Source organism: Hyaena hyaena, unplaced genomic scaffold (assembly GCF_003009895.1).
Source record: "Hyaena hyaena isolate Hyena2069 unplaced genomic scaffold, ASM300989v1 scaffold_462, whole genome shotgun sequence".
Taxonomy (NCBI): Eukaryota; Metazoa; Chordata; class Mammalia; order Carnivora; family Hyaenidae; genus Hyaena; species Hyaena hyaena.
In genome coordinates, this window is record NW_024081092.1 from 129,021 (window position 1) to 147,690 (window position 18,670).

The 18,670-nt window shown below is 37.4% G+C and overlaps 1 protein-coding gene across 3 annotated transcripts in view; it reads right to left on the reverse strand.

The window, feature by feature from the left end:
* The window catches only part of FOLH1B (folate hydrolase 1B), an 80,973-nt gene that overhangs the window by 17,698 nt on the left and 44,605 nt on the right, over positions 1-18,670 (reverse strand). For 2 of the 3 annotated variants that reach the window (XM_039253687.1, XM_039253690.1), the window contains 7 exons: positions 17,781-17,848; positions 15,058-15,149; positions 13,461-13,551; positions 9,878-10,142; positions 9,522-9,603; positions 8,484-8,576; positions 4,737-5,043 (listed from right to left, as the gene is read on the reverse strand). In XM_039253687.1, coding sequence (XP_039109618.1) covers positions 4,854-5,043; positions 8,484-8,576; positions 9,522-9,603; positions 9,878-10,142; positions 13,461-13,551; positions 15,058-15,149; positions 17,781-17,848 — 881 coding nt within the window. In that variant the 3' untranslated portion in view covers positions 4,737-4,853. Of the gene's footprint in view, positions 1-4,736; positions 5,044-8,483; positions 8,577-9,521; positions 9,604-9,877; positions 10,143-13,460; positions 13,552-15,057; positions 15,150-17,780; positions 17,849-18,670 lie in introns of those variants that run through there. The other variant, XM_039253688.1, reaches the window with a different exon arrangement.

Below are 18,670 nucleotides of genomic sequence, written 5' to 3' on the forward strand. Positions count from 1 at the left end.
TCATTATTAAATATCCAGATCAATGTAAAATTTATTTGGTATATTTCTTTTGCACAAAGTTAGTTAATTCACCTCATTTAAATTAATTAATTAATTAATTTTAAATGTTTTATTTATTTCTGAGAGACAGAGAGAGAGACACCATGAGCAGAGGAGGGTCACAGAGAGAGGAAGACACAGAATCTGAAGCAGGCTCCAGGCTCTGAGCTGGCTGTCAGCACAGAGCCCGACGCAGGGCTTGAAACCACTCAACACGGGGCGAACTCAGACACTTAACCGACTGAGCCACCCAGACACCTCTTAATTATTTTTTAAAAGAACACTTTTTTTTAGTAGGCTCCACACCCAGCATAGAGCCCAATATGGGGCTTGAACTCATGACTGTGAGTTCAACACATGAGCTGAGATCAAGAGTCGGATACTTAACTGACCAAGCCACCCAGGCGCCCCTCACCTCATTCTTAAATCATACTCAACAAGAAATATGTAACTGCAATTTTGTGAAACACACCTTACAGCTATACTAGGTATAAATAAACAATAAGCAAATTATAAGATGCATATAAAAGAATAAATAATAATTCAGAATTTTAGGCATGGAAGCTAGAAGAGGTATCTTCTAATTCAACTGTATCATTGTCCAGAAGAAAGAAGAAAAAAAAAGTGATGTTCCTTACCATATTAAGAAATACTCTACTACTCCAATGACAATATTAAACATGTATTGATTACTAATTATATGCTGGGCATTGTTCTAAGTGCTTTGCATGTACCAGCTCTTTTAATCCTTACAGCAACCCTATAAAATATTTTTAACACCCATTTTACAGATTAAGAAACTTAAGAGAGCTTTAATAATTTGGCCATAGTCATATTCCAAGTGAAAGAAGCAGAGTTTGAACCCAGTAATCTGTCTCACAAAGCTGTGCTTCTGTCCCTGTACAACCTCCAGTTAATGACATTTACATTAAATGTGTTATTAGCCAAAATATGTTTTTAAGACATGCAACTACACAAAATGTTTTGGGTGGATGCTTACTGCACGTTTACAACTTGACTGAAAGTTCACATAACTTTCAGACTATGTGGGTTTTTATTCACTTTTTAGAATGGTGGTGTTCACCTTGTCCCAAGGCCTAGGCATCACCTACAGTATTGGTCTGACTGTGTATCCCTGACATCAATAAAAGCCTTAGTATGTTCAATCAAATCCCATGACAAGGCATTGCTGAAATCCTAGTGCTGAGTACAGCACTTTCCAGCCCCACTATTTGCCAGACACATCATCTCTCAGACATAGGTCCCTATGCCCACTACTGACGATTCACAAATGCGTGGTTGCAGCAGACTGCATCCTGGTAGAGGGACCATAGCCATGGTAATGATCAAGACTTGTCCCTAAGGACTGGTAGAGGTAAAGGTAGCAGGGAATGGGTGAACATGCTGGAAATCTTTGCAGAAGAGATGAAATGTGAAAGATAAGAGGGAAGTCTTGTCTATTCTGAGGGTGAAGGTCTACATGGCATAAGTGTAATGAGAAATAGTTCAGGTTGTGATCTCTTGCTGTGTTAGTGCTCTTCCAATCCACCTATACCTAGGCCAGAATGCTTCCTAAAATGTAAATCTTAACATATATCTCCCCTGTTTAACATTACTATATGGCTTTTTTAGAAAGGTTTTATTTATTTTTGAGAGAGTGAAAGTAGGGGAGGGGCAGAGAAAGGGGGCAGAAAATCTGAAGCAGGCTCTGTACTGACAGCAGTGAGCCTGATGTGGGGCTTGAACTTACAAACTACGAGATGATGACCTGAGCCAAAGTCATATGCTCAACCAACTGAGCCACTCAGGTAGCTTTCCTTTTTAAACAAGAAAATAGTAACAGTCCTTAGTGTATCTTCCCAAGCCTAACATGATCTGATGCTAAGCATATAGACACACTCCTTGGATTCTAATAACACTAAATTCTTTGTATTTCTCTAACCTGCCAATCTTTCTTATTTCTATTCTCTTGTGTAATGTGATCACTTTGCCATTGGGAACATAGGCAAATAAAACCACTTCAAACAGTTTCACAGTAAAAATTGAAAATGTACACATTTTACAACCCAGACATTTCATTTATAAATAGATGCTGTCCGAAAAGATGTTTCTGTATATTTGTATATTTGCATCTGGAGACATGTTTATAGGAGCAAAAGATAGAAAACATTTTAAATTCCCACCAGGAGAAAAATGAACAAATACATTGTGTTCTGTGTCAGCTATCCAATTTATTGCTTCTCTGCTCCAAACTTACTCTTCATTGCCTGCTCTTTGTAAATATATCTGGATCCTTTAAATTTTTTTTTCTGTGCTGAGAGGCATGATGTTAAAGTTGGTCAGTAGAAGGCATTCTAGAGACCTTGCAGGAAGGGGCTTTCCCTCTTGGTTCCCATGTGCTCATCTGGCAGTCTTCTGCATGCAAATGACTTCAGGATGTGGCTCATATAGCACACATGGCTTCACCAGTGCTGCCATCATGTGGTGCCCTGTCCTGTGGTCCAGTCTGCTCCTCTAGCACTTGCTTCTAGTCATTCATGGTGGCCAGAACACAGTAGCCAGAAGCTTCTTCTAAAACCACCTGTGATTGGTCTGCTAGTGAAGTGCCTCTGGCAAGACAGTTCCCTATAATCAGCCTCCCACAGTGGCAGAGAGTGCAAGTTTCTGGAGAGTTTCACAAGTTCTGCGAGCTCAGCCCCATGATGACTTCTCTGCTGTTCGGTAAGGCCTGTGGGGTGGGGAAGTTCATTAGCTGCTCCATCTCAGCCCTAGGGATAATGACTGCTCCTTGTGTCTGCTACACTTATGTTCTTTAAAGTTCCCTTTACCTTTTACTAGACAGTATCTCCTTACAGCAATGTTGTTATAACTAATCATCCTTTTATAAAAATTTTATTTAAATCCCAAGTTAGTTAACATATAATGTAATAATGATTTCAGGAGTAGAATTTAATGATTCATCACTTAGATATAACACCCAGTGCTCATCCCAAGTACCCTCCTTAATGTCCATCACCCATTTAGCCCATCCCCTCACCCAACACCCCTCCAGCAACCCTCAGTTTGTTCTCTGTATTTAAGATTCTTATGGTTTGCCTCCCTCTCTCTTTTTATCTTATATTTCCTTCCCTTCCCCTATGTCAACCTATCTTGTTTCCTAAATTCCACATAGGAATTAAATCATATGATACTTATTTTTTTGTCTGACTGACTTGTTTTGCTTAACATAACACACTCTACTTCCATCCATGTTGTTGCAAATGGCGGTTCATTCTTTTTGATCACTGAGTAATATTCCATTCCACGGACATTTGGGCTCTTTCCATAATTTGGTTATTGTTGATAATGCTGCTATAAACACTGGGGTGCATGTGCCCCTTTGAATCAGCATTTTTGTGTCCTTTGGACAAATACTTAGTAGTGCAGTTTCTGGGTCCTAGGGTAGTCCTATTTTTAATTTTTTGAGGAATCTCTACACTGTTTTCCAGAGTGGCTGCACCCGTTTGCATCCCCACCAACAGTGTTAAGAGGGCTCCCATTCCTCCATATCCTCACCAACATCTGTTTTCTGAATTGTTAATTTTAGCCATTCTGATAGGTATGAGGTGGTATCTCATTGTACTTTTGATTTATATTTCCCTGATGGTGGGTATTGTTCAACATCTTATCACGTGTCTGTTTAAAAAATCAGTCTTTATATTAATTTTCCCTGTTTGTGTTACTGTGTGGTTTCCTTGTGTTAACTGGACCCTGACTGATAAATGTTGCATTCATGCAAGTCCATTGGTCTACATCAGTGAACTACAGCCACAATGACGCATGTGTGGATGCACCTTCAAAGGTGAACAAAAAAATCAAGTCTTAGAAAATACATACACAGTATGATTTTATTTATAAACAATTAAAAAATACACAAAGCCAAAACACATAAGGGTTATACCATGTGTGGTATAATTATGAATAACAGAAAAAACTCACATAAGATTCAAGAAAGTATCTCCGGCAGAAGTTGAAGGCATACTGGTCAGTGCACATGGGGGACTCAAAGATATTGGTAATGCTCCTTTTCTTAATCTGACTATTTGTGGTGGGCAGTTCTATAAAGGTTCATTTCTTTATTATTTTTCACTATACATATGTTACATATACCCTTTGATATAAATAAAATAATTGCTAATTTAACAAAAGTAATTATCCTTTCTGGTACAGAGTGACTATGTTTACCAGCAGTGTGATTAAATCAGAGCTGCTCACCTAGTATACTAAAATAGTGCTCTCTCAGCCCTGCGTGGCCAGTGGAGCCAACACCAGTGTTGAATTAGACTTGAATCTCTGATAATGTCACATAGGTGTTTTAATATAGTAGGCATTGCCTTAATTTTAACACTTAGTTCAAACTCAGAATAACCTTATATTATTATTTTTATCTATTTATTTTGAGAGAGAGAGAGCAAGTCGGGGAGAGGCAGAGAGATGGAGAGAGGGAATCCCAGGCAGGCTCTGCGCTGTCAGCACAAAGCGAGGCATGAGGCTCGAGCTCACAAACCATGAGATCATGACCTGAGCCGAAGTCGGACCCTTAACTGACTGAGCCACCCAGGTGCCCCTAACCTTCTATTATTATAGAATAAAAGTTGTCCATCTTTCTTTTTTTGATCATAGGGAGAAGAAGAAAGAATGCTAAGATGTATGTGTATATATATGTATGTACATATACATTTATATAGCTTTATGTTTTAATTTATCAATACACCATCATGATTCCTTCTGAGTGATGTACCTACATATTCAGTACGGGTTCTCTGGAAAACCACCTAGGCTACTTCTCTCAGAGTCCCTGCTGCAGCTTGCACTGTGAAGGCTGCAATTGCGATCTGTCTCTTCACTTCCCCCCAGGCCTTGGAAGGATCCGTTTTGCTTTCAATATCAAACAGAGCATCATAGATTCCTGGGAACGACTCCCCTGCATACTTGTTGTGACTGCTTGGAGCATAGACGACATGCCTGTTGATAAAGACAGTGTGCTATCTATCAGTTGTCCAAATGATACACACAAGAGAAAAACAGGAGTGCTCTACAAACGCTGGACTGCACAATTCTAATTTTATGATATGAATAAGCCACTCATCAGTCAAACTTCCAAGTTTAGTCATCTCCAAAGACCAGTCTATGAAGTATGTATTAATTAATTATGTTTTGACATTTTGTTTACATTTTTATTTAAATTCAAGTTAGTTAACATGCAGTGTTATTATTCAGGGGAATAATGTAGTGAGTAACTCAACAATTCTATACATTACTCAGTACTCATCGTGATACATGTCCTCTTAATCCCCTTCACCTACTTCACCCACTCCCAACTCTCCCTTCTGTTAACCATCAGTTTGCTCTCTATAGTTAAGAGTCTAGGGGCACCTGGTTGGCCCAGTTGGTTAAGCATCCTACTCCTGACTTCCACTCAGGATATCATGAGATTTCTCCGTGTCTATGAGATCAAGCCCTGTGTTGAGCCCTGCACTGACAGCCTCCTTGGTATTCTCTTTCTCCCTCTCTCTGCCCCTACTCCGCTTAAGCTCACTCTCTCTCTCAAAAATAAATAAATAAACTTTAAAAGAAAAGAGTCTGGGGGTGCCTGGGTGGCTTAGTCGGTTAAGCGTCCGACTTTCGCTTGGGTCATGATCTCGCGGTTCGTGGGTTCGAGCCCCACGTCGGGCTCTGTGCTGACTGCCAGCTCAGAGCCTGGAGCCTGTTTCAGTCTGTGANTCGCGGTTCGTGGGTTCGAGCCCCACGTCGGGCTCTGTGCTGACTGCCAGCTCAGAGCCTGGAGCCTGTTTCAGTCTGTGACTCCCTCTCTCTCTGACTCTCCCCTGCTCACGCTGTCTCTCTCTCTCCTAGAAATAAATAAAAGATTTAAAAAAAATTTTAAAAGAAAAGAGTCTGATTTCTGTTTTGCCTCTCTCTCTCTTTTTTCCCTATGCACATTTGTTTTGTTATTAAATTCCACATGAGTGAAATTATATGGCATTTGTCTTTCTCTGATGGACTTATTTCACTTTGCATAATATTTTCTAGCTCCATTCACATTATACCAAATGGCAAGATTTCATTCTCTTTTTTTTTGATGTTTATTTATTTTTGAGAAAGAGAGGGAGAGAGAGAGAAATGGAGCACAAGCGGGCAGGGTCAGAAAGAGAGGGAGACACAGAATCTGAAGCAGGCTCCAGACTCTGAGCTGTCAGCACAGAGCCCAATGCAGAGCTTAAACTCACGGACTGTTGAGATCATGACCTGTGTCAAAGTCAGACGCTTAACTGACTGAGTTACCGAGGCAGCCCGAGATTTCATTCTTTTTTATGGCTGAGTAGTATTCCATTGTATATACGTAACACTTCTTTATTTATTCATCAGTTGATAGACATTTGGGCTGTTTTCATAGTTTGCCTACTGTAGATAATGCTGCTATAAATACTGAGATGCATGTATACCTTTGAATTAGTTTTTTTTTTTTTTATTCTTTGGGTAAATACGTAGTAGTGCGTTTACTGGATTGTAGGGTAGTTCTATTTTTAACTTTTTGAGGAAACTCCATACTGTTGTCCAGAGTGACTGTACCAGTTTGCATTCCTGTCAAAAATGTAAGAGGGTTCCCTTTTCCCCACATCCTCGCCAACACCTGTTTCTTGCATTGTTGATTTTAGCCATTCTGACAAGTGTGAGGTGATATCTCATTGTAGTTTTGATTTGCATTTCTTTGATGATCAGTGATGTTGCGCTTTTTTTTTTTTTTACTTCTTTTTAAAACATGTTTATGTATTTGGTTTTGAGAGAGAAAGAGAGTGGGAATGCACAAACTGTGAGATCATGATGTGGGTGGAAATCAAGAGTTAGACACTTAACCAACTGAGCCACCCAGGTGCCCTGAGCATCTTTTCATGTGTTTTTTGTCCATCTGTATGTCTCCTTTGGAAAAATGTCTACTCATGTCTTCTGTCCATTCTAATCGGATTATAAAGTTGTTTATATATCTTGGATACAAAACATTTATCTAATTATGTTTTGACTTTAAACAGATGACTTTACATGGTTCATAGCAACAAAAATAACAGGAGCCATAATAGCTTGGCACCTACTATGGATCATGCCTGATATTGAATAATTTGCGTATAATTTTTCTAACCCTTGAAAAAAAATTCTACAAAGTTGACTTTAGTATTTCCAAAAGGAAGAAATTGAGATATGAGAGATTAAGTGGTCAGGCTCAAGTTACATTGCAAATAAGTACTGACCTTTCACTATCCCACTTTACCCCCTGAAATGTAGCACAGTGGTGATTATTAAAGTCCTATTCATGACCTGCCAACCTACTACTGTGTTTTTCTCTTTAAAAAAGATGACACACTAACATGTTAGAATGCCTACCTTAAATTATGAAGAATTATTAAAAACAACGTTGTTAAATTTAACATGACCTAGGGAGAAGGTGATGTTTTATTGAAAGACCTATGTCAGGGCACCTGAGTGGCTCAGTAGGTAAATCATCCAACTCTTGGTTTTGGCTCAGGTCATATTCTCACAGTTTCATGAGCTCGAGTCCCACATTGGGCTCTATGCAGCTGGCAGCACAGAGCCTGCTTGGAATTCTCTCTCTCTTTCTCTCTCTCTGCCTCTCCCCTACTCATATTGCCTCTGCCTGTCTCAAAATAAATTAAAAAAAAAAAAAGCTTAAAGAAAAGACAAGACAAGACCTATGCTAGTTCATGTAATAGTCCATGAAGGGAAGGCTAAGTTCCCAAGCACAGAGGTAAAGAAGGAAAGAGGCACAATCATACTACCATTGGGAAACCAGTCACCATATTTAGATCATGCTCAGTTCTGATCCTTTAATAATCCATAAACAGAAAGGTGGAGCTATTTCTTGCTAGTCAGTGATCTAATTCATTCTGCAGCTTTTAGTAGGATCAATCTAATGTTTGCCACTGATGTGTATCAGAAATAATTACAATTATCAAGAATTAGCAAAAAAATGTGAACATTAGGAGAGTAAATAAATATATATTTATTACATTTCACATATATTTATTATGTCTTATATACATACATAAACACAAATATATTTAAAATGAGAGAGGGGCTAAAATTATCTAAATCAGTATACAAGCATAAACTAACTGATGGAATTGGGGAGATTTTTACTTCCCACTTGTGACTTTGTGAATCTTCTAAATTTCCTACAATGAACATATATTCTTTTATAATCAGAGGTAAAAATATTAAAAAGAAAGTTATGTAGCCATCATATTACATTATATGAGGAAATAATATATTTATCATTTGCTATATATATTTTAAATTTTCTCTTTGCCTGAAAGAAATCAGCTATATTTTTCCACAATGCAAAAACTAAGACAGAATGATATAGTCAAGAGTCATATTTGTATCCTTACCTATAGAAAGGCCTGTCTGGTAATCCTAAAGGATCAATAAATGCTCGTTCCAAAAACATCAGTTGATCATTCATAATTCTCAATGATATTGGGCTAAAAAAGAAAATGAATACAGTTGTCACTTCATGAAAATGTGCACACTACACAGAAAACTGAAAATTCAGAACAAAACAGGAATGCCTGGGTAGCTCAGTAAATTAAGCATCCAACTACTGATTTCAGCTCAGGTCACAATCTCACCATTCATGAGATAGAGGTCCACATCAGGTTCTGTGTTGATGACACAGAGCCTGTTTGGGATTCTCTCTCTCCCCTCTCCTGTGCCCCTCCCTGGCTCACACTCTCTGTCTCTCAAAATAAGTAAATAAACTTAAAAAAAAATTAATAAAATTTAGAACAAAACTAAACACAATATATCCTAAATTCCTATGATATGCAAATTAAGAATAGCATACACACTTACATTTAAAGAAACCTATAAAATACTATTCTCCTGGAGCTTGTAAAAGCACATAAAGTTATACTTGCCAATTGAAAAGATGACAGAAATTTTTATTTATCTTGAAGTAATAATGAATTGACAAACCTCGGTATTTAAAAATAGGTAAGACTTTTTTCATCTTAGTATCCTAGGAATCTACTCAAAGCAGTCATTTCAATATTGAATGGGATAGCTCATGGAGAGAAGGATAAGTTTCCAAGCAAAGAAGTAAAAAAGGATAGTCTATTAATGTTAATGTAAGGTGTCTGGAAAATTATACATATTTTACCAAATGACAGCTAATGTTTATATTGTTATTAAAGATAAACCATCATGAACACAAGAAATGTTGTTTATTCTTTTAACAAGATTTGAATGCCTGCTGTTATCAATGATCAGATACTTCCTGCTTTCATAGAATTCATATTCCAAAGGAGGAGTGTGTTATTGTAGTAAGAATGATTGGATATCATTGAAAATGTATCCAATTTTGAATAGTTGAACAAGGTTATTAAATTGTATCTATTATATGCATAACTTAAAAATGTAGAACATACTTATTTTTGTTCACGTCTTGAAGTCTCTCACTGAACTTAGAAGCAATTTCCGTAAAATTCTTCACAGCAGAAAAAAGTGAATCTGAAATAGAAATCAGGACCTAATGGCATTGTTGTATGGCTTATGCAAAGGGAACAATATAGGAAGCTGTCTTCTTTTGCATTCTACACCATATTTATATTTAAATATTACAAGATGAGCGTCAATGAAAGGGAAAACACTTTACAGACATAAAGAATGTATCTGATCCCATGGAATGGCAATAATCAATAAATGGACTAAAGTAGGTCATTGTATTTTAGAGATTAAATAAAACCCACAGATAATGAATTCTGAAAGAGGAAGTGCAGCATACCAAATGACACACTGTACGTTTTCATTTCTTGTGGATGTTTCATTGAAATATTGTAGATTTTGTCAGCATAGTTTCTTAAAACTGTAGCATAATCTTGACAGTCAAATGGGAGCACTATGGAATCGGCTAGTTCAAATACCATCCCTCCTCGAACCTGGGCCACAGTGAGGTGATATTTAAAAGCTGGATCATAAAACTTCTCTACCAATTCATATGTTTCGTAGACACTGTGATACAGTGGATAGCTCCTGAATTTGTTTGTTGCCTACAAAAAAAAAAAAAATCCCACAAAATATTTCTCTCGTAAGATAGCTTATAATAAAATGCATGGTATCACATTTACTATTTTTTTTTAATTTTTTTTTTAATGTTTTATTTATTTCTAGGAGAGAGAGAGAGAGAGACAGCGTGAGCAGGGGAGGGTCAGAGAGAGAGGGAGTCACAGACTGAAACAGGCTCCAGGCTCTGAGCTGGCAGTCAGCACAGAGCCCGACGCGGGGCTCGAACCCACGAACCGCGAGATCATGACCTAAGCGAAAGTCGGACGCTTAACCGACTAAGCCACCCAGGCGCCCCAATATCACATTTACTATTAATATTAGTAAAACTGTTTTGGTCAGTAATGAGTAAAGAAAAGTATTTCAGTGCCTTAATAAAGCCACTTACTAAAAGGTTAGCATTATAATATTAAAACACACCCCAGGATTTTACTAATTAAAAAATATGTGTGGGGCGCCTGGGTGACTCAGTTAGTTAAGTGTCCGACTTCAGCACGGTTCATGGTTCAAGCCCCATATCGGGGTCTGTGCTAACAGCTCAGAGCTAGGAGCCTGCTTCAGATTCTGTGTCTCCCTCTCTCTCTGCCCCTCCTCCACTCACTCTCTTTCTCAAAAATAAACATAAAAAAAAAATCTTTTTAATAAAAACTGTGTATGTAACATAAATGATAACATAAACATTATTTGGAAAGACCTAACAGTCTTGCCTTCAAGAACACAGGATATGTGAAAGTGTTGTTGAAACGAAGACAAGATTAATGTTGCATTTCAGTACAAATAATTTAAGAAGACAGAGAATTGGTAGAGGCAAGTAAATAAGTATTATATAATGTCATATAGGGCAATGCTGCAAATTGTTAATGACTGAAATTCCATGAACAGATAATTCTCTGATCTGACAAGCAATGTGCAGAAGTGTGAAAACTCCACATAGCGAATTCAGTAATGGATCCAGAGTCTCACTCAGGAGAGAGAAGGAATGCTCAGACATAGGTAAGAAAATACACAAGAGGCAAGAGGGAAGGACTTTTCCAACTTAGAATTGCTGATTTATGCTTTTGACTGCTTTATTTAGCTGCTTATTATTTTAGTTGCTCCTTTTTTTACTGATATAGAAGAGCACTTTATACAGCGGTGTGTTGAAGAGGCTAAGACTCTAAAATTGGAGAGTTTGAGTCCAGGTTTTAGGACCTATTACGAAATAACTTTTGAGTGTTTATTAACCCAAAGATTATTAGTCTTTCTTTTTTTATATATACATATATAATGTTTTATTTATTTCTAGGAGAGAGAGAGAGAGACAGCATGAGCAGGGGAGGGTCAGAGAGAGAGGGAGTCACAGACTGAAACAGGCTCCAGGCTCTGAGCTGGCAGTCGGTACAGAGCCCGACGCGGGGCCGGAACCCACGAACCGCGAGATCATGACCTAAGCGAAAGTCGGACGTTTAACCGACTAAGCCACCCAGGCGCCCCTATTAGTCTTTCTTTACTGTAATTTTCTCATAGGTAAAATGTAGATAATATTAACATCTACTCTCATCACCACCCCCATCGAACCTTTCCTAACTTCCTACCCCAAAGACCAGATTAAAGATTTCCTGTCTGGGGAGAATAGTCCAAGAGAAAAGACCTATAGATTCTCAGAGTTGTTGCCTTCCCATGATGCAACCAGAATAGGCATTCTCGATCACTCTTCTCAGAAGCTTCCCATTCGACAAGTGCCACCCCGTATACAGGACTTCAATCAGCTTTTTATGGTATTTAAGGGAAATACCAAGTACAAATTTCCAGTTGTAAAATAAGTAAGTCATGGAGACATAAAGTACAGTGCAGGGAATACAGTGAATAATATTGCAACAACTTTGTATATTGATAGATGGTAACTAGATATATTGTGGGGATCATTTTGTAATGTATAAAAATAGTGAATCACTATAATGCAAACGTGAAACTAATAGAATATAGAATTCCAATTATACTTCGATAAAGAAAAAAATCCAAGGGATCAGGGATCAAATAGCACCAAATTTCTCAACAGCAATCCTGAAGGCTGGAAGACATTGAGTAATGAGTTCAAAATTCTGATGATATAGGATTTTCAACCAAAAGCATTGTGCCCAGGCAAACTGCCAAAGAATAGTGTGTAGTTTAAATGTATTTCAGACATGCAAGGGCTTTAGATTTCATACACCCTTTTCATGAAGTTCCTGAAGGATATATTCCAAAAACAGTAAAGAGTAAACAAGAAAAAGGAAGATACAAAATCCAGGAAAGAGAAGATGCCAAACAGGAGAGAAATGAAGATGCTCTCAGATTTCTCACTGAAGGAAAATTTCACAGGCAAGAGCTATGCCACAGGTAGAGAGAACAGGCAGAGAATTCAGAGGAACAGGAGAAGATCCCAAGGGGGAAAATGAAATCTGCTAGATCACCTGATGTTTTTAAATATAGTAAAAGTTGTGGTGAATCAGTTATGGATACATGGAGGATAAAAAGATATTCTAATCAAGTGTAGTACAAGTATATACTGAGAAAATGCAACGAGGGAAAGTATTTGGGAGCTGGAAGAAGTGATAAAAAAGAGCTAAATGTCCATCTTCCCTAATGAGAAGAAAACAGATATACACAAAAGTGAAAAATAAAGAAATAGCAGCATGAGCAAATTATTTATAAGCATGCAGATAGATATCAGAATAAAACAAAAAGTTGAAAATATCTCAATTTGTTACTGTTTTTCATTACACACTCTTACAGAGTGTATGACAGTTTATGAACTATGTTCCTATGTTTCCTTGATAAAAATAAAAACTATAAAAGTGTCATTATCTTCATCAGCAACATCGGTAGCCAAAAAAATTAGGAATTGTATAGGTGTTCATGGTTTATTGTGCCTTTCACTATGATAATCTATTGTGATAAATCAACTTCCATGTTTAATGACTGGGGATCTAATGAGATAAAAATCCAAATATTTGCAGGTCTTGATATTAAGTACTTTTAAATGATAACAGGTGTAGAGGAATCAAAGACAATTTCTGCATTTCTAGCATAAGTAACTACATGAAAGCAATGCCATCTAATGAAACAGAAAATATATTTAAGGGAGTACATCAAAATTCAAGTTCTAAAGCTCAGGATACCAGATGTAGGAACTACCCCAGGTAGTAGTAGCAGCACCATCTCAACCACGTGTGCTTCAATTCCTCTATTTCTCTACTGCTTAACTTGCTTTTCAAAATTCAGAATTATTTATTTAGCTAAAGTACATTCATAAATAACCCTGAAAAGCTTATTGATAGACTTACCCAATTTTTAGTGTACCGTGCTCTGCCTGAAGCAATTCCGAGTCTTTGGAAGAACACCTCAAAATCATTACCAGATCCCAACTTGCTAATCCTTATAGGGATAAAACATGAAATTATTTGAGTTATTTCTTCAGTGAGTACAGGTTAAAGACTTATTAAACTCCATTCTTACTACTTTAAATGTAATTTTTATTTATAAAAATCATGTTAGACAAGTAACAGAAACAAAATATTTGAGAGGAATAGCAATTCTGATCATGAAGTATCTACTTCCATAAGGCTGTTTTGGGTAGTAGTGACCATCGTTCTTTTGGGTTCCTGGACCCAATTCCAACATGTGGAAAAAGACTGCCCCTCCACTGACTTCAGAAGCTGAACACAAACCCAGGTGGATATGTGTGTTTCTCAACAACGCGCTACAGATTAGAGATTCCCTAGTTCCCCTCCTTGGGTTCGATTAATTTGCTAGAGCTGTTCCCAGAACTCAGAGAAACATTTTATTTACTTGATCAGATCACTGGTATAAAGGATATATCACTGGTATAAAAGGATATAACTTGGGAACAGCCAGGTGAAGGAGATGCATGGGGCGAGATGTGGTGAAAGGGCACAGAGCTCTCCATGCCCTCCCCGTGTATGCCACTCAGTGTGGAAGCTCTCTGAACCCTATCTTTTTGGGTTTTTATGGAAGTTTCATTACAAAGCCATGGTTGATTAAATCATTGCCCATTGCAGATTGATTCACCTCTGCTCCTGGGGTGGGACTGAAAGTCCCAATCCTCTAACTATGCAGCTGTCCACCTGGCCCTCAGCCCTCATCCTTAGATGGGGGTCCAAAGGTCACCTTGTTAACATAACAAGAGAACACCCTTGTCTCTTTCATCACTTAGAAAATTCTAAAGATTTAGGGAGTTATCTGTGCCAGAAAAGTGGCCAAAGATTGAATATGTACTTCTTATTATAAATCACAATATCACAACTATGTAAGCTATTTTTTAAACAGATTCATTAAAAAATAATAAAATAAAATAACAAGATTCATTACATTGAAAAATATTTCCCCTCATTAACTTATTTGATTACCTGTATTTGTTGTCCATGATAAACGTAAAAGAAGCAGAGATTTTTTTTAGATAACTTAGATGCAAATCTTACCCTTAACATTTTTAAATTATTCATACTCTTTAAAGTTATAATCTCATCTCTAATCGATCTTTATCTCTGAGATATTTAGTCCTGTAATCTTGCTTGTGAAGACACAACCAATACTGAAATGATGTCTATGGTTTTCCTAGAGTAACCAAAATAATTGTTAACTGTATGATGTTCAGAAAAGAGAAAATGTATCGAGTAACTAGGGACAGAAATGTTAGGGGAATTACTTTCTATCATACTTTTGACTTGTGTATCATGTATATATATTGCCTACTCAAAAAAGAACCATTGTTTCATGGCCTACAGATTTAACACCAAAACACATAATATTTTATTTGTGAACCAAAGCATTGCCTTTTCTTTATCATTGAAAGGAAGTATACTTTCATTTTCAACACAACCCCATACTGTATCCACTAGCAACTCTTGTTTGCATGTTTACCTGGGCACACCACTGAACTCAGGTGAAGGACTTTTTCCATTCCAGCTCTCAAAAAGAGATTTGCCTTCAAAGCCTTCATCGGGGCTTTGGAGCTACGCAGGTTAAAAGGGAAAAAAGAGAATACTTACAAATCAGATATTTTAAAATAAAAATGTCCATCAGCCAGGGAATGAATAGATAAACTATACTCAGCAAAACAAGCAACGCAATTCATATTATTAGCAGTCATTAAGAATTACAATAATGAGTTTTTAACAATATGGGAAAATGCTCATGCTATTATTTATAAGTGGGGCCACTATAAAAACTCACATGAAGTGTATGGAAAAGAAGGCCTAATTATTACCAAGCCATTATATTCAAAGGAATGGTCCTATTGTAAGTTTTTTTGGGTCTATTTTTTTCTAATGCATGAAGGCTGCTCTCAAAAACAGACTTCTCTTATAAAAAAAGAAAGTGAAAGGAAGTAAGGTGGTGAAGAGAAGGTATTTCTTTTAATATTGTCTCTAGCCAGTAAGGTCGCTAAAGGTCATTAAATAATACATAATAAAAACAAATGCATTGATATTTTATTTAATTAATTGAGTATTTACTGTTATTTCATTAAATACTGGTTTTACTGGTTTCTGGTTTGACTGATGAGAAAACTAAGGGAGGAAAATATGACCTATTATTGAATCCTAGACCTATTCTTGACATCTAGAGCATTAGATGTTATCCCAAAAACATTTCACAAACTAACCTTCAATTAATGTTCCATAGTTATTCACAGGTTATTTATTATACATTATATGGCACACAATGTTTTTAATTTATATTTAATAAAAACCCTATGCTCTGTTTTTTAACAAATTCGATTTTTAAAAATTGATAGAGTACCTATGTTGTTTAAGACTTGTGAATGCCAGGGAAACAAAGCTCAAAAAGACACATTACATACTTTGTACTCGTGGGAACTATAAGTAAAAATGTGGAATTCAATGTGCTAAGTGCTATATGAGAGGTATGCGCAAAGGTCTATGGGAACCTAAAAAAATCTGCACAAGCATGGGGAGAGAGTCAGAAATTATGTCAACATCTTAACTTGCAAAATACGAATAAATAAAGTAGTAAAATAATTTCACTCAAGCTTATACATTTACACAAAATTTTGATACAAGGGCTACTTATTTGATATAATTTGCACCACTCCATTTATTCTGAGAAATGCAAATTTAGAGGTTAAGCGTCCGACTTTGGCTCAGGTCATGATCCCACGTTTGGTGGGTTTGAGCTCCTCCTAGGGCTCTGTGCTGACAGCTCAGAGCCTGGAGCCTGCTTTGGATTCTGTGTCTCTTTTCTGCCCCTCCCGTAGTCAAACTCTGTCTCTCTGTTTCTCTCAAAAATAAACATTTAAAAAGAAATACAAATTTAGAGTAGTGTCGAAAAACATGACTAAATTCTCAGTTCATCACTAAAATTTAAAATGCTATAAATCCCTCTCTCCAAATAAACAAAACATAGTATCAGACTGCAAACTGGCAAGCATCACATAATCTGGAATCTGACTTAGAGTACTGTTTTTGCAATTGTCCCTGGGTGCCACCAAACCACCCAGAAAACATATATAGCTCCCAAGCTTCCTCAGCATTTGCCTTAAATTACATGAATGTTGAAATTTCTCTGAAATACCCTGTTTTCAGGTACTTAAATTTTTATACATTTCATAGAAATTGAAAAAAAGTACAGGCAAATGATGCAGCTCTTGAGTATCGACATGAATACATTTTCTCAAAGTAATTTGCTTCTATTCCTATAGGGGAAGTTAAGTTATAAGATGAAATTCCATGCTTTTGAAACCAAAGGTTAGTGATATTTAAATCTTACTTAAAATCCCTATCTGAAGGGCAATAATTGTGTTTTTCTTGGTATTTATACTCCAATTGGTAATTCCATTAAATAGGCAACTCTTTTTTTTTTCCTTTCCAGTTTAAATCAGATACTTAGCAGGAACAACAAAAATCTTCCAAGCAACAACTTCTTCATTATGACTAACATTGGGACCGTCCGGTAGCAGGACCACTAAAGGGAAGAGTTGCCTGTCAGCCCTACGGGAATTCAGGCACTGTCTCTCCAGCAGGTTCCGTACCTTGTGCCACTGACAGAACTAAGACAACTTTAGCAATCAGCCCAGATCAGGGGGGCTCAGTGGACCGCAGTTCAAGTCAGGAATTCAGGAAGGGGGTACACGGTCTCACTTAGCCTCTGCCTCAAATTGACTTGGCCATGGAGTCCATTCTTGGGTGTTTTTACACATAGTCTTTCTCAATCACTTAGAAATTTTAACTCTTCCTGCATCCTGGGCTAACTGGTATTGTGATATGAAGGAGTATAAAGCAGTTTTAAAATTAAGGACTTAAACCACAGGACCAAGTAAGTCCTGGCTCAGCTACTACACAAGTGTTGTGACTTCGGTGGCTAATGCTTTTTGATCTCAGTGTTCTCAGTTTCATATGGGGATGGTAGACGCAATGCTATCCAAAGGCTACTTCAGGGCAGTTGGGGGAAACGGGGTAATACGTATAAACAGTTTATGACATGCAATGTTCTCAGGAGTGGGTATTTGCTCTATGAGAAAAACACATATTATAAAACAAGGCAGCTGCTTAACATAATAATGGTACCTCAGTGAAACATCATTTGTAGAGCTCAAGTTTTCTAAAATGATACGTAATTATTTTTACCTCCTTTGTTAGGTTGTATACCAAGCTGTACATCAGTGGGGAGCAATCAACTCTCAGAGTATAGTTCCCTTAAAGATAAAGAGAATGGTTTTTTATTTCATTTACTTCAGTCTTTGACTCAAAGACCAATCTTAACTTTTTTCCCAGAAAGATCCTTTTAGAACCTAAGTCCAATCCAAACTCTCCAACTCATTACTCAATAAAACTCATTATACTTACCCTGGTCCTTGGTTCCATACAAGAAACAACTCCCATCACCTCTCCAAATCTTCACATCCCACTCTACCCAAGCAGGCACCTTCTCAGGGTCTTTGCACACACTGTTCCCTCAGCCTGGAACAGCATTCTGCATTACATCTCCATGACTTAAAATTCCCCCACTTCACTTAGACCTCTAGTCTAATGTCATGCTTTCCGAGAGCTGTCCCTTGAATACCCTACTAAAGGAGCATCCTCTCTTCCCTTCATCCTAGCCACTCTCTCTTGACTTTGGCTTATTTTTCTCATTAGTTACCTACCAAGCATGTTAAATATTTGCCTTTTTATTTGTCATCCTCACACCAGACTCTAAGTTCCATGGGAACAGGTATTCTTTTTTATTTGTTGCCCTATCCCCGGGGCTTAACACAGCCCTGGTGTTTAGCATTTACCCAATAAATATTTGTTGTGAAAATGCATTTGTAAGGAGGTGCTCTCCAGCTAGTTGTGAATAGAGAGAGGAGATAGTGTTTCTGTTTCTCAGGAATTCTATGTCTGACGAGCTTGAGAATCATGCAAACCAGCCAGGAGAGGTGCCCTCAGGTAGGTGTGGGAGCACAGTGAGGGGAGGCTAGAACAGGATGGGGCCTGGGGAAGGGGAAATTAAGACAACTTCATCAAAGAATAGCCTG